At 34.6% G+C, this 23015-nt stretch overlaps 1 protein-coding gene across 1 annotated transcript; it reads right to left on the reverse strand.

Moving 5' to 3' along the window:
- Positions 1 to 785: 785 nt before the first annotated feature.
- LOC147397974 (uncharacterized) lies at positions 786 to 5757 on the reverse strand. Its single transcript, XM_086448896.1, has 6 exons — positions 5410 to 5757; positions 5085 to 5298; positions 4446 to 4952; positions 3234 to 3653; positions 1829 to 2987; positions 786 to 945 (listed from the first exon to the last, which is right to left on the reverse strand). Exons 1-6 carry the CDS (start codon positions 5755 to 5757, stop codon positions 786 to 788), a joined length of 2808 nt encoding a protein of 935 aa, XP_086305022.1.
- Positions 5758 to 23015: the final 17258 nt, after the last annotated feature.

Consider the following 23015-nt stretch of genomic DNA (forward strand, 5'->3'; position numbering starts at 1 on the left):
TAATCAAATTTTGATATAGTTTCAACATGTTATTGTTGTAAAACTGTTGTAAAACGACGATGGAAGAAGAAAATTAACTTCTAGGCTCGAAAAGATTCGATCTCTTTTAGACAAATATTCTCCCCTACTGGTTGAACCAAAGTACACAAGGGATCGACGAACAAATGCCTTCAGGATACAAAGAAGCCTTACACTTAATACACTAAATTAGATTATGTACGATCTGATTTAGCCTAGAACACTCGGAAAATTAACAAACTGATGATGCCTATATCTTAAACGTAGAGAGAGGAGAATACAGAAATTTTCGGTGTAGAAATCTGAATCCTGGTTGGCTTTTTATAGTCATTTCTGTGTCTGTTGACCATGAGTCATGATATAATGTCTCTTGGTCTAATAGCCGTTAGATTGTGCCTTATCTGAGATCTAATGATCTAGATTGCACCCTATCGAAAGAATGTGTCTCATGTCCTTTAATTAATACTTTTTAATTGAATCTGTTTGATCTAGTGGCTCTGATCGCGTCCAATCAGTTGCCATTTGATCTAACGGATCCGATCGTTACTGATCAGGTACTATATCAATCCATCGCATCTGATCATCCTGATCAGGTACTACCTTAATCCAATGCATCGGATCGTTCTCAATTTCGTATTATTTCGATCCATCGTATCCGATCGGTTCCCGATCGGATACTAACTTGATCGTGCGGTGCTGATCGCACCCGATCCATCACACGTGATGGATCAACCACCACCGTTGGATGGTTTCGTATCCCGAAAACTTTAAGGCTCCCCAGCTCCTCGCGACGATGCGTACGTGCGAAGTGCCAAGTGCGCCTCAAAGCGCCCAATGCGCCCTAAACGCCCAATCGCCCTTTCGCACGTCGCACGTCGCACGTGCACGTGAGCGTGCGCGGGTGGTGCTTCGCACCACCTCGAAGCACTGGATCAAAGCCTAAAGGTGTGACACAAATACAATTAACTAAGTTGGCTATTACTTATAAGGTACACCACTTTCTAACTTGTGAGCGATGTGGGACTAAACCTTATATACACAAAAACCTCAAAATCTAACTTAAGAAAAACAAACCAAAAAACTATAGAAATTCTTATTTTATTTTGAAAATATACAACAAATCCCCCACTATTTCAAAATATAAATAGTTGAAAAATATATATATATAAATAATAAAACAGCTGCACCATTAAATGGCTGCCTACGTACCCAAATAGGGATCAAGCTTCCGTAGTTCTTACAACTAAAGAACGATTAAACGATTACATCAATTTACAAAAAAATTTGGCATCATCGTAGAGATTAGTACATAGATGAGAGGTATCTTTTGGATTTGAACCTTCACTTAGTATAAACAATCAGAGCTTTGTCAAGGTGCTGTGGTGAACGTATCTTGAACCAAGGACCGTTAAAGACGAGCCGGATTCTTCACACATACTTTTCTCCATGAGGTTGAGTGTTCTATTAGCTTTGCACATTACTGGCCATGTGCTATATCTTAATTTCATGAGTGCTTTTAGAAACGGTCTAGTTTTCATAGGAAACGGCCTGATTTCCTCACTCATATAGGTAAGTTCACTTGAAGTGATTCTGCGAGTCACTAGTAAAAATTTTAGAACTTATTAAGGATTTGCATCCATCCTTTATCTTGCAGAAACCAACACTAGATTTAGAAAGTGGGGTAAATTAGTTCTAGTGTCCTGCTAAATCACTTATTTGACTTGTTTGTACCCATTGAACCTTGTCTATCTATTTCAAGACAAAGGTTGGGTTCCCATCAAAGGTGATTGATTTATTTTTTTTTATAGACCTTAGCCCCATTCCTTTTGAAGTTTTAGATATCATATCTCTTGGAAGTCCTTTAGTTAAAGGATCCGCTAAATTCCTATTGGATTCCACATAGTCGACTGTAATTACTCCACTTTTGAGTAATTGTCTCACAAAATTGTGTCTAAGGCTTATGTGCCTTGATTTTCCATTGTACGCTTTACTTTTAACTTTGTACAATGTTGCCTGGCTATCACAGTTGATCATTATAGCTGGAGTGGGCTTCTTCCATAATGGTATATCTATTAATAGATTTCTAAGCCACTCTGCCTCTTTACATGAATCTGCCAATGCTATCATTTCTGATATCATGGTAGAGTCCGAAATACAAGTCTGCTTCTTAGATGCCCAAGAAATAGCAGCTCCACCTAACGTAAAGATCCAGCCAGTTGTAGACTTTGAATTTGACTCAACATTATTCCAACTTGCATCACTGTACCCTTCAAGTACATTTGGATATCCTTGATAATGTAGTCCATAGTCTAAAGTCCCCTTCAAGTACCTTAAAACTCTAGATACTGCATTCCAATGCTCGGTACTTGGATTACTAGTAAAACGACATAACACACCTACTACGTGTGCAATGTCAGGTCTTGTGCAATGCATAGCATACATAAGACTCCCAATAACACTGGCATATTCTAATTGAGCTTTAGCACGACCAGTATTCTTGATTAATTTGATACTAGGATCCATAGGGGTAGGGGCTGGTTTATGATCAAAATGACCATATTTTTTCAAAATTGTCTCAATATAATGAGATTGTGACAAAACCATTGCATTGTCTTTCCTTAGGATTTTAATTCCTAGCATTACGTCAGCCTCCCCTAAATCTTTCATATCAAAATTAGCAGATAGAAACTTTTTGATTTCTTCTACACATTCAATGTTAGTTCCAAATATTAACATGTCATCAACATAGAGACAAATAATGACACCAACATTATTTTCAAATTTACAGTAAATGCACTTGTCAGCATCATTTACTTTGAAACCATAAGATAAGACTATTTTATCAAATTTCTCATGCCATTGAAGAGGAGCTTGCTTTAAACCATAAAGTGATTTAATTAGTTTGCAAACTTTCTTTTCTTGACCAGGTTTGACAAAACCTTCCGGTTGTTCCATATAAATTTCTTCTTCTAAATCACCATTTAGAAAAGCTGTTTTTACATCCATTTGATGGATAACCATTTTATGAATTGAAGCAAGAGAAATTAGTAGTCGAATAGATGATATCCGAGCTACTGGAGCATATGTATCAAAATAGTCTATCCCGTGTCTTTGTTTAAAGCCTTTAGCAACTAATCTAGCTTTAAACTTATTTATTGATCCATCTGCGTTCAATTTCTTCTTAAAAATCCATTTACACCCTATAGGTTTCGCACCTGGGGGTAAATCTGAGAGAACCCAAGTTTGATTAGAAATAATCGAATTCATCTCATCATTAATGGCTTCTTTCCAAAATAATGAATCTCTTGAGTTCATAGCCTCAGAAAATGTAGAGGGTTCATCTCTCTCTACATTTAATATGAACCTAGTAATATTCTTGACTTCATATTTATCTCCTTCAACAAGATAAACTAGAAAGTCAGGTCCAAATGTGCGTTCAACTCTAGCTCTCTTACTTCTCCTAGGTTCAGGATCTTGTTGATCAGGACCTGGGTCACCACTAGTGTTATTTTGAACAGGTTGATGAATCTGTTTAGGAATAGAATTTTCAGAAATTGGATCATGAGAACTTGACTTAGTCAAATCCTCAAAAAATTCTACATCTACAGATTCAATGATATCACCAGTTTGAAGATCTAAAAAACGATAAGTTAGGCTATTATGAGAATAACCAATAAATACACACTTGTAGGTTCTAACTCCTAACTTTGGTCTCTTAGGATTGGGTTTTCTTACATAGGCAAGACACCCCCACACTTTGAGACGATTAAGATTAGGCTTCCTTTTGAACCAGAGTTCATAGGGGGTTACATTATTTTTCTTTGTTGGAACTCTATTCATGATATAACAAGCAGAAAGAATTGCTTCTCCCACTAACGAGTAAGATAATCCTGAACTAATTATCATAGCATTTACCATTTCAATTAAAGTTCTATTCTTTCTTTCTGCAACTCCATTTTGTTGCGGCGTGTAAGGAGCCGTAACTTGATGGATAATGCCATGAGTTTCACAAAACTTAATGAACTCATTTGGATAGTATTCACCACCCCTATCAGAACGTAGAATCTTAATTTTATGGTTAAGTTGATTTTCAACTTCTGCCTTAAAGATTCGAAATTTCTCAAAAACTTCATCTTTAGTTTTCATTAAATAAATATATGCGTACTTTGAGTAATCATCAATGAAGGTAACAAAATATCTATTGCCTCCACGTGTTTTACTATTAAGATCGCATACATCACTATGAATAAGCTCTAAGATAGTAGATGTTCTTTCAACGGATTTAAAGGATTTTCTAGTTATCTTAGATTGAACACAAGTTTGGCATTTAGAAATATTCTCTAAGTTACACTTAGGAATAAGTTCTAGATTAATCATACGTTTAATTGAACCATAATTAACGTGTCCTAATCTACCATGCCACAAACATAATGAATCAACAACATACAAAACAGAAGAAATTTCATTATCTAAATTTAGGCGTATCATGCCATTACAAGAATAACCATGTCCCACAAATTCATTGTTCTTGGACAAGGTAAGTCGATCCGATTCATATACAAGCTTGAAACCTGATTTATTAAGCAAGTCTCCTGACACGAGATTCTTAGAGAGTTCTGGAACATGGAAAACATTGAAAAGAAGTACAGTTTTCCCAGAAGTGAATCTAAGACCCACAGTCCCAACTCCGAGAATGTTGGAAAGTGAACCGTTTGCCATTTTCACTTTTGTACCTTCACCACAAGGTTCATATCTTGTGTAGAGAATTTTATCATTACAGAAGTGATCTGTTGCTCCAGTGTCAACCCACCAACCACTTTTGTTTGACACAACATGTGCAAGTGAACGAGTATGGGAAACTGTTGCAATCATTGGTTCCTCTACCACCACTGTATTTGTTTCTTTCTTGAATTCCTTCTTTCGATGTCGGCATTCTCGTGCATAATGACCAGGCTTATTACAATAAAAACACTTGCTGTTTTTCTTCTTGTTTTTATCAGATTTCTTTTTAAAGGAGGAAGTTTTCTTAGGTTTTAACCTAAAATCAAATTTCTTGGGCTTATCACCCTCAATCAAGTTAACTTTGGTTTTCTCTATTTCTTCATCTTTATGTTCTCTATTACGAACATCTTCTTCTATACGAAGGTGACGTTGTAGAGATTCCAAAGTATACTTCTTCTCCTCATGTTTCATCTTCTTCTTGTAACTTTTCCAGGATTGAGGAAGCTTTGATATGATAGCTCCCACTTGAAAATCTTCTGGAAGATCGATACCGGCAATCTTAAGATCCCCAACGATTAATTGAAGTTCATGTACTTGGGACAGAACTGGTTTATCGTTGGACATCTTAAACTCAAAATAATTACTAATAAGAAATTTTTGATTACTTGCCTCTTCTATTTTGTATTTGTTCTCCAAGGCTTTCCAGAGATCTTTGGCTGAGTTGATCGTACGGTAGATATCGTAAATCGAATTGGAGAGAGCATTAAGAATGTAGTTTTTGCACAGAAAATCATCCGCCTTCTGTTTCTTACGCCTTTCTTTCAATTCCGTACTGTCTTCTGGAGTAGCCTCAGGAATGAGTTCTAGATCATCATCTAGAACGTAGGCTATGTTTAGTGTAGTTAGAAAGAACAACACTTTCTGTTGCCATCTAGTAAAGTGTTGTCCATCAAATCGATCAAGACGAGACATGTCTTGATTCATCATTTGGAGAGAATGAAATGTCGAAGCCTCCATCGAATAAGAGGAAATTTGTCTAAAACTGTTGTAAAACTGTTGTAAAACGACGATGGAAGAAGAAAATTAACTTCTAGGCTCGAAAAGATTCGATCTCTTTTAGACAAATATTCTCCCCTACTGGTTGAACCAAAGTACACAAGGGATCGACGAACAAATGCCTTCAGGATACAAAGAAGCCTTACACTTAATACACTAAATTAGATTATGTACGATCTGATTTAGCCTAGAACACTCGGAAAATTAACAAACTGATGATGCCTATATCTTAAACGTAGAGAGAGGAGAATACAGAAATTTTCGGTGTAGAAATCTGAATCCTGGTTGGCTTTTTATAGCCATTTATGTGTCTGTTGACCATGAGTCATGATATAATGTCTCTTGGTCTAATAGCCGTTAGATTGTGCCTTATCTGAGATCTAATGATCTAGATTGCACCCTATCGAAAGAATGTGTCTCATGTCCTTTAATTAATACTTTTTAATTGAATCTGTTTGATCTAGTGGCTCTGATCGCGTCCAATCAGTTGCCATTTGATCTAACGGATCCGATCGTTACTGATCAGGTACTATATCAATCCATCGCATCTGATCATCCTGATCAGGTACTACCTTAATCCAATGCATCGGATCGTTCTCAATTTCGTATTATTTCGATCCATCGTATCCGATCGGTTCCCGATCGGATACTAACTTGATCGTGCGGTGCTGATCGCACCCGATCCATCACACGTGATGGATCAACCACCACCGTTGGATGGTTTCGTATCCCGAAAACTTTAAGGCTCCCCAGCTCCTCGCGACGATGCGAAGTGCCAAGTGCGCCTCAAAGCGCCCAATGCGCCCTAAACGCCCAATCGCCCTTTCGCACGTCGCACGTGCACGTGCGCGTGCGCGGGTGGTGCTTCGCACCACCTCGAAGCACTGGATCAAAGCCTAAAGGTGTGACACAAATACAATTAACTAAGTTGGCTATTACTTATAAGGTACACCACTTTCTAACTTGTGAGCGATGTGGGACTAAACCTTATATACACAAAAACCTCAAAATCTAACTTAAGAAAAACAAACCAAAAAACTATAGAAATTCTTATTTTATTTTGAAAATATACAACAGTTATAATCATTTTATAAAAATATATAAAAGATTATGCCATCGATGATTTGATTGTTCCCCAGATTAGCTAATGGAATGCATGATTTCGTATGTTAGTTCTCTGTATGATGGAAGGTATGATTGTGTTCTGCAAATAAATTTATTATATATATAATTTAAATTAATAAATAAAAATTGGCTTGAGCAAACTTGCAAGTTTTCAGTCCAATCATGGATTCCATTCTTGAAATAGTGGTTACAATTTGGTCAAAAGTTTGGAGTGCAAATAGTAGGAAAGGTTTTAATGCTTTTCAATGTGGCCACTCAAAAGAGCTGTCTAAGAACATGAACAACATATAGGAATTTTCTCAACCTTCAAAATCATTTGTAGAAGAAATTGGATAAAATAAAAAAGAGGAGACAAAGATAAAGAGAAAAAGAAGCTATCGTCAAAGGGGAGATGAGCAAAAAGTTTAAATTTAGTGAGGTGGTGCACTTGGACTCTTGGTGCAGCTTCTAATGAGAGCAAGAGAGACTCGTGTGTTTTATATGGTCAATGGAGACTTGTGGTTGGCACCACAGCCACCATACATTTTCTTAGCTGTTTATATTTCAAAATCTTGCTCCATACAATATCTTTCTCATTAAGGTCCAATATCAAAGAGAGAAATCGTACACCATGAATTTGAATTGCTACCAACTCTATGTTAATGTAGGATCTTGAAAAGTTCCCAAATCCAAGAACTTTAGTGTTTGGTTATACCCTATATAAGAGAATCCACATCTATAGTCCTAGCATCAAGAACATGAAACCACAAACTTTGCGACACGTGCCCTAGGGATTATCCTGATGAGTCCAACATTGGGATTCAACACTAAGTGAAAACTGGAAAATTAGACAGAAAATTTTGACAGACCAAGGCTCACGAAATTTAGAAATTGAATTTTGACGGTCTAGGATAGTCGAAATTCTTGGAGTTCCCAGATTTGATGGTGTAGAGCTGTCGAATTTCTCTCATCCTTCATTAATTTGACAATTTCGGCCCGTCAAAAAAACATTTGACAATGAAAAATTCGACCTCTAGGTCTGTCAAATTTGGGCTTTTTCACATTGTGCTAAGCTCAGACATTCATTATATGTAACAAGGTTTTAATAACAAGAAGCTGTATGATTGACCAGGTCAGTCCAATCGATTGGACCCGAAAATAAAATATTAAGTAAATATTTTGATTCCCAAAATCAAGTAACTTCAACTTCAAAAACATAATCAAATGCCACATGATATAGATTACAAGATTTTAAGAAACTTATAAAAAAATATTAATAAGAAAATAATTTAGGAGTTTAATGGTAGTCCATTTTTAAAGCTTGGATCAAGTCAAAATATTATTATTGATTTTTTATTTTGTTTTATTTTAAATCTAGTAGAAGCATGGATTTTAAAGGGTTGTAATCTTATTTATGCCTCGTTGCAATCCATGTGGGCCATTAATTAAAATCTTTTTAAATTTGTTCAATTTACATTAATTTATAAGACAAGACATTAGTTCAAGAGGGCATATCATCAATTTCAAAACACAAGAAGCATCTCAAATATTCACAAAATTGTGAAGAGTGTTAAAAATCACCTAAAAATTGGACCGATCCTTTCACAAATCCAACTGGGTCATCACTTGTTAAACCTGGTTCATGTTCACAAATTAGAAGCTACTAGGTCTAGTCCAACCTGGTTTGATCGATGGGGCCAGTCCGATTTTTAAAACACTGATATGTAATAAGCAAAAAATGATGAAACAAAAAATATGTGATCTGACAATTAGATGAATTGCATATACCACAGTAAAATACAAATGCATGCTCATCGTAAGCAAAAGAATTTCAACTAGGTTTTGAAGAGGTCACGTGTTATAATTTATGAATATATTACAAGTAAAATAAAACATAATGTAATCAGAGATTTTCAAAAAGTATATAAACATAACTGACAAAGGAAAATGTACGAGATCTCGCTCTAAGCAATCCCTTCACTTAGCAAAAATTTATATTGATTTGATCCTTAGTGTACAATCACAGATTCAATTGAGCTAACGATTAGCAAACTTAATCTGTATATCTGCAAAATTAACACTAGAAAATAGAAGTTGGATGAAGTTTGACACCCACAACTATCAATGAGGCCCATTGCTGACCGGGTCAAGTAAACAAGGGGTAAGATCTTGACCATGTAAATATGAAATCCAACGGAAGATATTTATCTTATATATGGATAAGTGATGTATCCTTGAAATTTGTATGTAATAAATCCTGGCATATAATTGTATCCCAAGTCCAAGCCCAGATCCAACTATTGAAAAAAAAAAGAAAAAAATTGGAGCATCACACACTGAATTCTTTAAGTTCAACTAACAATTAATGAACCGGCCTAGCTACCTTTGCAGGCTCAATATCAAGATCATCTTTCGAGTTGACCGGGTTAATATACTAGGCCAGCGGGCCCTATTGATGGCCCTAGTTCTGATGTTTTTGTCGGTGTGGGCATGATTGATATTGCTGGTTCAAATTAGTCTTGATGCCTTGCTTCAGTCCAAAATCCAATTTTGAAAGTTTTGATTAGAGTCAGATTGGTACCCGAGGCCAGGTCGAACCAAATTGAAGCATAAGGCGAAATCTTGACTTGAGGCCTTTTTGTGAGTTAAAAACTTAAAAGAGGTCAGTAGTGGAGAAAATGTAAAAGAATTTTGTAATCATTATTATTTATTTTTGAAATTTTTAATGAACAAGTACGAGGTGTCAATGCATGGGTTGGTTTTGGTTTGGTTTGAAGGTATTTAGAATCATAACCATTATTATTGTCAGTTCTAGTTCCAGATTTAAAATAAGTAGAACTGAACTGCGAAAAAAAAAGGGTACCCATCGATTTCGTTTCTCAAAATTCAAATGAGAAAAGAATATTTATCATTGTAAACCTTTTTCTTTAAAAAAAAACATATTATTTAAAAAAAATTCAACTTAATATTACTATATAATCTACTAAATATATGTATTAACTCAAAATGGATTTGAGTTGTTTTTTATTTTTATTTTTTATATATAACTTAAATAGAAGAGGTTAAGATGAATGAGTTTGTTTTATTTTATTTTTTAAAAACTAATCTTTATGGGAATCTAAGATATCTTCTTGTTAAATATTTTTGGAAAACTATCCCAATTTCCACGTATATGATTGTTATATAAATTTTTTTTTTTTAAGAGACTTAGGATCTATAATGCTGTCTCATTCCTATGTCATAGAAATGACATGTAAGAGACATGTTTTGGTAGGAGCTCGAGATACATTGAACTCTTAAAGGAAGCTATTTTGCATGGCACCCATCCCAATGTGTTTGTTTCCAACAAGCATGTGCCACGTAGGCACCTGAATTTGCTTTACAAACGGGACACCGTTTTGGATCGCAACTCAACAAACCTTCTCAAGTCCAACGCCTAAGAGCAACTCTAGCACAATACCCATCCCCTCCCGACTGTCGATTGTCATTTTGGGTAGTGGGGTCCAAAAATGGTGCCTCCAACTCCGGATCCATCCCTTACCTTTTGGTACCCAAAATGGTACTCCTTTCAAGTTGCCTATTTTTTGAAGGGAAAATAATTCTTAATGTTGCCTAGGGTAGTCTTGTGAATGTTGGTTTTGGAGCCCTTTCTCTTTAAATAAAAACCTTAAGAAATAGAAACTTTCATTTTGATCGAACTTCCATTGAGCTTGTAGATGACTTCTTTAGTCCCGCATTGTTCAAGTGGGAACCGGTCTAATGGCTCATATGGGGTGATGTGCCTTCACCCAATGTGACGTGTTTTAAACCTATGTAAGTACACATTGATGAGAAGTGCCTTATTTTTAGGATTTCTGTTTAGGATATTTCTGTTAGAATAAATCCCTTAATATTAGAGTTGTTTAGTTGAAAAGTTCTTTGTTTCACCACATGGCATTAGTTGAGCTATAGTGGGCTGTTTTACTCATTCAGTTAGGATTCTGTAAGGCTATAAATGCCAGACATAGTTGCTTTCAATAATTAAGTCATTCATTCAATTTGTCTTGATTTTGATCACTTGCAATCATCTTGATCATCTGTTCATAACAAATTGGTATCAGAGGCCCCACTGGGTTTGAGAAAAAGGAAAGTCACAGTCTTTCGAGTGACTTGCAAACACAGGAGAGTAAGTGAGAGAGAGATGGCGAACGAAGGCAATAGCAATTTCATCCAACCATCCATACCACGTTTTGATGGTCACTATGATCATTGTAGCATGCTAATGGAGAATTTCTTGAGATCCAAGGAATTTTGGAGCTTGGTTGAGACAAGCTATGTGGAGCCAGAGGCAGGAGCAGTTGTGACTGAAGCACAACGCAAGAGACTTGAGGAATTGAAGCTTAAGGACTTGAAAGTGAAAAATTACCTGTTTCAAGAAATTGACAGGACTATTCTGAAGACCATCCTAGAGAAGAACACTTCGAAGCAGATTTGGGACTCAATGAAAAGGAAATACGAGGGGAATGCAAGAGTAAAGCGTTCGATTCTTCAAGCACTGAGGAAAGAGTTTGAGACTCTCGAGATGAAAATGGGTCAGAACATTACTGAATACTTTGCTAGAGTTATGACTGTTGCCAATAAAATGAGGATTTATGGGGAACAGATGTAAGATGTAACAATTGTGGAAAAGATCCTTAGATCTTTGACTGATAGATTCAATTACATAGTATGTTCAATCGAAGAATCCAAGGACATTGATGTACTCTCAATCGCTGAGTTGCAAAGTTCATTGATTGTACATGAAAAAAAGTTCCAGAAAAGTAATGGAGAAGAACAAGCTCTAAAGGTGACATCTGAAGATAGGTTTGGAGGTAGAGGACGGGGCAGAAGTGGTTTTAGAGGAGGGGGAAGAGGCAAAGTGCGTCAAGCCTTTGACAAAACCACTGTGGAGTGTTATCAGTGTCATAAGCTTGGTCACTTCCAATATGAATGTCCTACTTGGAACAAGGAGGCAAATTATGTTGAATTGGATGAGAAAAAAGAGATATTGTTGATGTCTCATGTGGAGTTACATGAAGCTAGGCGTGAAGATGCATGGTTTTTGGATTCTGGGTGCTCAAATCATATGTGTGGAGACAAGGCTATGTTCTGTGAGCTGAATGAGGGGTTTAAGCAGTTAGTAAAACTTGGAAACAACACAAAGATGACAGTGCTCAGGAAGGGAAATGTCAAGTTGTATTTGGATGGCTTTCATCGTGTTGTCAAAGATGTGTTTTATGTACCTGACTTGAAGAATAATCTTCTAAGTATAAGACAGTTACAGGAAAAAGGTCTAACTATCCTTATCAAAACAGGGATGTGCAAGATCTATCATCCTGTAAGAGGTTTGATTATTCAAACCAGGATGACAGCTAATAGAATGTTTGTACTGTTGGCAAGGGCTCAAGTCAAAGAAGTTTCCTATTTCCATGCACCTGCACAAGACATTTCACATCTATGGCATTGCAAATATGGTCATCTTAGTCATAAAGGACTAAGAACCTTGCAATACAAGAAAATGGTTCGAGGATTACCACAGCTACCTACACCAACTAAAATATGTACTGCTTGTGTAGTTGGTAAGCAGCATAGAGATCCCATCCCAAAAAAGAGCCAGTGGAGAGCATTTCAAAGGCTACAACTTATTCATGCTGACATCTGTGGCCCAATCACACCAATCTCAAACAGCAAGAAAAGGTATTCTTTGTGCTTTATTGATGACTATAGCAGAAAAACATGGGTCTATTTTTTTATAGAAAAATTAGAAGCTTTCCAGTCATTCAAGTATTTTAAAAGGCTTGTAGAAAAAGAAACTGGCCAGTTTATTAAGTGTTTAAGAACTAATAGAGGTGGTGAATTCAACTCTATAGAATTCAATGAGTTTTGTAAGCAGAATGGAATCAAAAGGCAGCTCATCACATCCCACACTCCTCAGCAAAATGGAGTAGCTGAGAGGAAGAATAGGACAGTGATGAACTTAGTGAGGTCCATGCTTTCAGACAAGAAGATTCCCAAAACTTTCTGGCCTGAGGTAGTGAACTGGACTATGTATGTGTTGAATAGGTGTCCCACTCTTGCAGTTAAAGACATAACTCCAGAAGAAGCATGGAGTGGAGTGAAACCCTCAATTGAACACTTTAGAGTATTTGGATGTGTGGCACATGTCCATGTGCCTGATGTAAAAAGAACCAAACTGGAAAACAAGAGCTTATGTTGTGTACTGCTAGGTGTAAGTGAAGAATCCAAGGGTTATAGGTTGTATGATCCTGTTGCAAAGAGAGTTGTGGTTAGCAGGGATGTAATTTTTGAAGAAGAGAAACAATGGGACTGGGATAAGAGCTACATGGAGCAGTTACTAATGGATTTGGAATGGGGAGAAGAAGAGAGTGGCACTGATGAAGATGAAGCAAATGACAGTGAAGGTATTGAGACAAGTAAGGATGATACTGAAGGCTCAGGAAATGCTTCTTCAAATACAACAAGTGAAGACGATGTCAATCCAAATGAGAGAAGAGAGATACATGCTCCTGTTTGGATGAGAGACTATGTCTCTGGGGAAGGACTATCAGAGGAAGAAAATGAGTTGAATATGTTGTAGCTCCTGCTGATCCATTAAGCTATGAAGAGGCGATAAAGAGTTCCAAATGGAGGAAAGCGATGGATGCTGAAATAAAGTCAATTGAGAAAAATGAGACATGGAGTTTGACTGAATTACCAGCTGGAGCTAAGAAGATTGGAGTGAAATGGATATATAAGACCAAGCTTAATGAGTTTGGTAAGGTGGATAAGTTCAAATCCCGATTAGTTGCAAAGGGTTATGCTCAACAATATGGTGTTGACTACACAGAGGTATTTGCCCCAGTTGCAAAGATGGATATTATACGCATGATCATTGCTCTAGCTGCACAAAAAGGTTGGCTCATCTATCAACTCGATGTTAAATCTGCTTTTCTCCATGGAGAATTAAGTGAGGATGTGTTTGTGGAGCAACCAAGAGGCTATGAGCAGAAGGAGAGTGAGCACAAGGTTTACAAGCTACATAAAGCCTTGTATGGACTAAAACAAGCTCCTCGAGCTTGGTTTAGTCGCATTGAGGCTCACTTTACTCATGAAGGTTTCCAAAGGTGCATCAGTGAGCAAACCTTGTTTGTCAAGCAAAGTAATAGAGGTAAAATTTTAATTGTTAACATTTATGTCGATGACTTGATTTTTACTGGTGATGATGAGCAAATGATGTTAGAGTTTAAGGAGTCAATGATGAAGGTATTTGATATGACTGATCTAGGAAAGATGAGGTTTTTCTTGGGTATAGAAGTATTATAGAAGGATGATGGGATTTATGTCTGTCAAAGAAAATATGCACAGGAGATTCTGAGACGCTTTGGAATGGAAAAAAGTAATGCAATGATGAATCCTAATGTTCCTGATTTCAAAATTTTGAAAAATGGAGAAGGTGACAGAACTGATGAGACCTACTATAAACAAATAGTAGGTAGTCTTATGTATATCACTGCTACAAGGCCAAATATGATGTTTGTTGTGAGCTTTATAAGCAGGTTTATGGCCAAACCAACAAAATTTCATTTGCAGGTTGCAAAAAGAGCACTGAGATACTTGAAGGGCACTATTGATTATGGAATATTTTACAAGAAAAGTGGGAACAAGGAGTTAGTTGCATTCACTGACAGTGATTATGCAGGAGACTTAGAGGATGGAAAAAGCACATCTGGCTATATTTTTATACTAAGTGGAGGAGCAGTTTCTTGGTCTTCAAAGAAGCAGCCTATAGTCACTCTTTCAACAACTGAAGCCGAGTTTGTGGCAGTTGCAGTCTGTGCTTGCCAAGTAGTGTGGATGAGAAGGATTCTGGAGAAGTTGAGTCATGCACAAGATGGTTGCACTACTGTGATGTGTGATAATAGCTCAACTATCAAGCTCTCAAAAAACCCTGTTATGCATGGACGCAATAAGCACATTGATGTGCGGTTTCATTTTCTGCGTGACTTGACTCGAAATGGAGTTGTTGAACTTGTACATTGTGGTTCTCAAGATCAAGTGGCAGATTTGATGACTAAACCACTTAAGTTGGAGGCATTTCTGAAACTTCGAGATCAGTTGGGAGTATGTATGATGCCTAGAGTAAACTAACTGCTTGCACAGCAGTTGGTTTAAGGGAGGGAATGATGAGAAGTGCCTTATTTTTAGGATTTCTATTTAGGATATTTCTGTTAGAATAAATCCCTTAATATTAGAGTTGTTTAGTTGAAAAGTTCTTTGTTTCACCACATGGCATTAGTTGAGCTATAGTGGGCTGTTTTACTCATTCAATTAAGATTCTGTAAGGCTATAAATGCCAGACACAGTTGCTTTCAATAATTAAGTCATTCATTCAATTTGTCTTGATTTTGATCACTTGCAATCATCTTGATCATCTGTTCATGACTACACATAATTGTATTGTATACACTCGTAACGGACAGTATCACATACTTGCCCTTATCCAATCCACATTTGGTGACTCCACTGAGGACCACTTGCACAAGTGCGACGGGGGAGGGGTAAATGTAGATGACTGCCTTAGTCCCACATCATCACCCAAGTGGGAACCGGTTTACCTCGAACTTGAGAAAGTAAAAGGCACATTTCAACATGTTTGTCCCAAAATTAATCTTCTCAACAACATGCATTTCTGCAATAATCTTTTTGACTAATCAATCAATTGGGTTGTTTCCTAGAGTTGGCATCTTAAAAAGACACATAGATGGTATTTCAATAATTTTCCAAGGTCCGTGTAAAATAACAAATGAGTCAAGATAAATTTTTTCTTTTAAAATAGGATTTTGTAAAAGCATTTTTCATTTTGAAAATGGCCTAGCCCATAATGATTGTTGAACTAAGATGGGTTGGGTTATTGTTAGATTTTTAGTTAGAATGGATTTTTTATTGGGTTGGTGCGCTTGTTTGTATAATATTCTCTAATGCTAAAATGATTGTTTAATTATCTTGAGGGCATGGTTGATTTCAGCATTTGAATTTCTTTAAAAGTAACTTCGAAACACTCACAATATATATGTTCAGGTCGTGACCTATAACATTATTACCATTCAAAATATTTGATCATGTGGCTTATAATATGACAAAAGCTCAGATTGCATAAGAGTGGGTGTATTGACATATCTCTCGATTTCACCTGATCAAACGGTATTAATGTCCCAGTTGATATATTATATATGCATAAGACTGGAATTTGTGGCATTCACAAATGATTCTGTATTTCACAATAAGATTGGGCCATGTATTAATACCATGTAAGCTACAAGAGACATGAAAGTGTGAAATGCAAAAAAAAAAAACACTTTTAATAGTGTGTATCGAAAATGTAGGGTGTGTCTGGGCATTTTTCAAAAAAATTTAACATATATTTGTCCCTCTTTTTTCTCTATCAATATTTAAGGTCTACCAACATTCTCACGGTCATCCAAAATATTTATTAAAAAAAAAGAGCATTCCCATAAAATAAAATAAAAAAAAAAAGTTTCTACAAAAAAGAAAAACAAACTAATGAGTCATAAAAAAATTAGTAATAGGAGAAAGTTAATAAAATGAAAACTTTGTTTGTTTTTTGTCTTTTTAAATTAAATTTGAACGGCCGAAGGAAAAAAAAATTAGAGTTTAATAATTCGAAAAAAAAAAGGCATTAATTGATGTGCTTGAAAGATTAAAATTAATGCATTTTAATGATAATGTGCCCCAAAACCAAGAATAATGTTCCAAAATCGAGTGCATTGTCAAAACCCTGAGAGCAATGTTGGTAACATCAATTTTTGCACAATATTTGTAAAAAGACCATAACTTTTTATTTCAACGTCGGATTTTGGCAAATTTATACTCATTTGAAAGATAACGAAAAGTTCTACAAGTTTAATAAAAAATTGAGATTAGAAAACATCATCTTTTAAAGATTTTTCCAACCGAAAGTTATATCAAATTTTGATTAAAAAAAAAATTCATATTTTTTCTTTTTAAATATTAGTTTCGATTTTTGGGTTTTTTGCTCCCAAGTTTTTAGTACATTGGTCACTAATTTTGGTTACATTGTTGTTGTTGTTGTTTTTGGTCAAGTATTTTTTTCAAAAATATTAGGGGGAAATTGTGCAATAAGACATGAAATGTGTATGTGCGTGAAAGTGTCCATATTTTAAGTGAAAATTGACAAATAAATATTACAAACATTCGTCCCACAAAATAATAATAATAATAATAAACCTTGAATATAAAGAAAAAAATAAAAATAAACATGATGAAACATACAACAAAAAAATGGAAATATCTATCTATCTATATATATATATATGGGTCCCGTCGAGTAACAAACATTTTTCAAAACATGGGTTAGAGGTTTTGGAATGGGCTGAGGAGATCATCCTCACCAAAAATCAGCCCATTCCAAAACTTCTAGCCCCATGTTTACAAGTTGAAAAACCGTGGACCGTCCATTTTTTGTAAACCATTTTTGATGGGATTAGAAGTTTTGGAATGAGCTGATTTTTGGTGATGATGATCTCCTCACCGTAGAGATCATCCTCACAAAAAATCAGCCCATTCCAAAACCGCTAACCCATGTTTTGAAAAGAGATGTTAATATTAAAAATAGCTTATGGGAATTATCCTATGAAGAAGATATTTTTTTATAGTCTTTCCTTGAGGATGAATGCATGAGTGGATGTTTGTAATGTGAATGCATGCAAATATTTTCTAGGGAACTTATTATGGACATAGAAGGGGAGATTAGCTCATATGAAATGATTATTCTCTAACCACCATTGTCATTCAAGAGTGCTTACACTACATAATTGCAATAAGTAAATTTAAATACAAAGTTGAGAAATTAAAGTGAGAGGGATAGAGATAAAAAAGATGAGTAGGGAATGCAATAATTGAAATTAAATTTTATCCTAACCTATGTTATGTACTTGGTTATTTTTCTTCTTCTTAGATTTTTAATGAAGTTCCTTTTTTTTTTTTTTTTTTTCAGTTATAACTTAAATGGGAAAAAGGAGAGTGGAGATTTTGTGAAGAAGGGTTTTTGAGTAGGAAATTCACTAGAGTTTAAGATTAAAGAGGAGTGTGATAGCATGAGTTTTTTGGGCCCCCGGGCCTTTTTAATTTTAAAACACACTTTTTGGACATTTCGAATGGGGCCTGTTCAAATTAGGGTGTTTATAACAAGATCATTTGAAATTATCATAAAATGTGGTAAGTTTGTTGGGTGGCACAAATAAATTGAAGGAATCAACAAAATAGAAAAATCGAGGAAGACAGGATAATCATCTTGTTATTGCAATTATAGATCTATATTTTGTTTTTATAGTTTTCAATTTTAATAATTTTTAATCATTTTCAACTCAATGAAACTAGAGCAATGTACAAGGAGTTTACGAGAAAATAATTTACTTATGAGCATTGTTGGAAAATATTGAAAAATGAGTGGAAATGGACTAATATGATCAACACGAAGAAGTTGAAAAATTCTACCAATGCAAGTCATGTTTCATCCTCTCCTACAACTCCATATTCAATTAATTTAAGGATGATAACGGATATTTTACCAATATGGAAAGGTCATTTGGTAGAAAGGCCTCAAATAAGGCGACGATTAAAAATAAAAAGACAAGGAAGATAGTCAAGATATGACAACAAGAATCATTTTAGATAAATATATGAAAAATAAACTTAAATTAGAATGTAAGATAATCGAATGACAAAATCAACTATTAGCTCAACATAACAAACAATTAGAAATTGAGATATAAATAATTAAAATGGAGAATACTCAAATTGAAATGGAAGATCGTATGCACAATGAGCGAATATTGCAAGTTAACACTAATACCATGGATCTGAATGTCGTTAAATATTATATCGACTTTAAGATGAAGATTTTAGCAAAAAGATGTTTTAATTTTCAATAAATGTATAGTTTGTTGTATTTCGATTAACTATATTGGTAGTATTGCAAAAATATATTTTAATTTCGAGTGAAAATACAAATTTCAAATTTCAACTTCATTTACCAATCACTAACATTACACTATAAAAAAAATTAAGAAAAAATAAGCAAATTTTAAATTTATAGTACTTAGAAAAATATGTAGTACAACAATTTTGCACGTTTCTTTAAAAATAATAGGAAAAATACTAGTTTCCTATTCTTCATCATGTCATTCTCACAAATGCTTGATCAAATTCGACTATAGTTGAGAATGTCTACTCATGTCTCTAATATCACAAAGGGTTTCCGTGAAGTCTACCAATTGATATGTATGTGCATGCGATATTGATACAGGTGGACTTGCATCAAATGCATCAAACTCAAAATTATCGGTATCTTTTTCATTTTCAATGATCATGTTGTGGATAATTATACATGCTTTCATAATATCAGCAAGGGTTCCTTCATCCAAAAAATGAGTTGATCCACGTATGATTGTAAAGAGTGCTTGGAACACCCCAAATGCATGTTCTATATCTTTTCTTGCTGACTCTTGTTGTGTAGTAAAATATTATTTCTTTAATCTTTATGGACAAGTAATTATTTTTACAAAAATTAAACAAGTCAAATAGATACCATCAATTAAATAATAGCCCATCGAGTAGTCGTTCCCATTAATCGTATAATTTACAAGAGGGGCATGTCCTTCAACAAGTTCATAAAAAAATATTTGACCAATCAAGTACATTGATATTATTAAAAGATTCTCGTAACTCAAAGATCACGTAAAGTCAAGGTTTTTAAAATTGTTATTTGTTCATGAGAGTGACCAATATACATCCCTAACCACACTGTTAGACATTTTTTTCACTTTCAATGCATATAATCGATAATCTCCAACATCTTAGAAAAATTACATTGTTCGTCAATTGCTAGCAATCAAATGATGTCGTTAAATTTGGTAAGTGTAGGTACTCGCTACCAAATATTACATCAATAGCTTCCACAAACTTTCGTAAGCTTTTGATGGCCATACTTTCTCTGATTCACACATACTCGTACATTGAATCTCCCAGTGCTTTATAAACAAGCATTCTTAGTATGGCTGTTAACTACTGAAGGGAAGATAGTCCAATAGCTCCAAGGGTATCACGTCTTTGGATGAAATATGAATTGTAAATTTTCACCGAAGTTTAAAATCATCTTTGAAATAAATGGCTAGGAAATATAGGGATTTTAATGAAATAATAATGCTATAGTTTTTTATGACCTTCAACTCTATTACGATGAATGATAGTGTGGTCATGAACAGAATCACGACGACATTTTATTCGATGGGTCAATTACTTGATTTCCATGACTACCCTTGTTAACAACTCCATCTCTTCATCAGATTCATCGTCAATCCTGAGGTAATCTCTTAAACTGTTAGGATAACGATCTATTAGAATGCTTTAAATCTATTAGAGAAAAAGTAGAGTTGAGTGTAGAGAGAAGATGTAGTAGAAATGTGAGAAAATGAGAAAGGAACTCAACATATTTATAGAGAGATTTTGAATTTTGTTGGCTGAAATTCTAAATTTTGGTGGGAGGAATTTGAAATTTGAATTTGCTCGATTGAGATTTTAAATTTTGGAGGGAGAAAATTTGAATTTTAAAATTTTAAATATTGAATTTTTTTGTTGATTAAGAACGAGATTCAAAAATTTAGGTTTTGAATTTTGGATGGCAAGATTTCTAATTTTATTTGAAATTTGAATTGAATAAAAAAAATTAAAAAAATTATAGGTAAAGTTTATGGGTAGTACAGTTGGAGTAAACACTCCATAAATACCCATAATTACAACCCACTATACCCGAAAAACTCATTTTATGGGTATGGGTAGAGGGTGTTGTGTCGGACATTCGCTAAGGATGTGCAATAAAAATTAATGTTTTTATTATTTTTATTTTTTAAAATCAAAGTGATAATTATTAGAAAAAAAAAAAAAAATGAAGTAGAACATGCATTAGTAGTCAAGGTGATTGCCTAAGTAGCCTTATGCTTTAGTTGGCCTTGTTGTTACCATTTATTTTCAAACCTGATATCTTGTCTTGTTACCCATGGAGATCAAGTTGAAATGAAGTGTAGTCAAGGTGAGGGATTAGCTTGAAAATAAAAAAGGTGATCATCAAACAGTTGGCTCTTTATTCAAGTATTCTTCTGCATGAAGGTAGCTAGTACTTACTTAGCTTTATATTGAATTATTTATTGTCTATCTCTTTCTTCTCATCCGAATCATCTCATCTTGCGCAAGTCAAATAATTAATACTGGATGAGTTATAAAACCATTATTAATAGTTTGATACCATACTGATATCGATGAATAAGAACTTTATTGAATCCTAACTCAATTTGAATCAGATTGGGTCTAAAGATGAATGAAATTCTTTTAGATAATTTTGATGATTATTACAGAACCCTAGTAAGATTTATATAGACCATAACAAAACCTAATAAATAGGATAATCACAATCAATTCAAATCCTAACCTCTAATGGTGCGCTTTAATCTAAAAATATGATTGGGTGTATCATACTACACCTTATTACATTGCTTTCTGTGGTAATCTAACACTCTTCCTCAAACTTATAGTAATCGACAATCAACATGAGTTTGTTGAAACTAATAGTTGCCACTGAGGAAATAAATTGTTACCAATAACACATTTTTCAATGAAGAATCTCCCAACCAAATTCATGTTGTTGAAGAAGACATCCTTCGTAGAGAAGATGGAGCTTATGCCAAGATGAGTTAGAAGAAAATGAAGAGCTAATAGCTCAACTCGAATGAACCTTGATTAAAGCCATAACCGGTTTAAGCTTAGATTGAAAATTGTCAAATTTAATTCGAAAAATAACAATGGGTCAAGATGAGTTTGATCACTATACATTAGAGGCTCAAAATCAATAGAAAGCTTGATCTTTGTAGATTCAAAGGCTCTTTAGGATAAAATAAGCTTGATGATTGAGATTCATAGACTCAAGTTAGGGGGCCTTGATCACTAAGGATTCAGAGGCCATTTGGGCTAAGAAACTTGATCACCGTTGATTTGACAAATTTCAGATTAACTGAAAGCCCAGTGCAATTGATTCTTGGTGTGAATTTCATATTAAATAGAGAATGTGGATACAGTTGGTCACATAACTATCGATTTCCATTCTTTGTCCACTTTATTCTTCTGACTTTTTTTTTTCTCATGGAGATGATGGATGGAGGCAAAAGTGGATCGATGAGTGTTGGCACAAGAACCGTTGAACAAAATATTTAGTAAATGGATCTGAGTGGAAGGTGGAGGAAGAGGTTGATGCATATGGGGTATTCAATGAAATTCTAATGAGAGATGATAATGGATGCGAAACCCATGAATAGGAATCCAAAGTAATAGAGAAAGTGGTGATTGGTTGGATGAATGGCTTGGTGGAACAAAACATTGAAATGAAATACCAGACGGGCAACAACGACGCCACCCACAATAGGGCACCAAGACCTTAGAGATTGATCAAAATATCAATGATTTTGATACTATAAAGAAGAATAAGATCTTTTGGATAATTTTGATGATGATTATAAACCCTAGTGGATAGGATAACCAAGTTAGTTCAAATCTTAGCATCTAACGATTCGATCTAATATAAAAATATGATTGAATGGATCACAGTACACTTTATTACATTTCATCTTATGTAATATTCTAGTAAGATTTACCATTTTTTGGAACAAATCAAATCAATATTTTACAATTAGAGCTACTTGAATCACATCTAACAAAAAAAATAAAATTATCTACAAATTATAGATATGCAAATATATAATCTACATGAATTGTGCAGGAGTAACATTGAAATGTACATCGATTCTCTTGTTGCTTATGTGGAGGTGTGCAAATAACCATAGATGCTTTTCACTCCTATCTTCATGAAAAGCATCTATGGTTTCTTACATACATACACGTCAACGGTGTGAGAATCGATATACAATTTAATGTACTTCAGCATTTTCCAATCTATATATCTCTATGTTTTTTTTTTATCAAAGAATATTCCAAATCCTCTATTCAGAGAT

The sequence above is a fragment of the Akebia trifoliata genome, chromosome 7 (genome assembly GCF_017979445.1).
Source record: "Akebia trifoliata isolate Shusen 1 chromosome 7, ASM1797944v1, whole genome shotgun sequence".
Taxonomy (NCBI): domain Eukaryota; kingdom Viridiplantae; phylum Streptophyta; class Magnoliopsida; order Ranunculales; family Lardizabalaceae; genus Akebia; species Akebia trifoliata.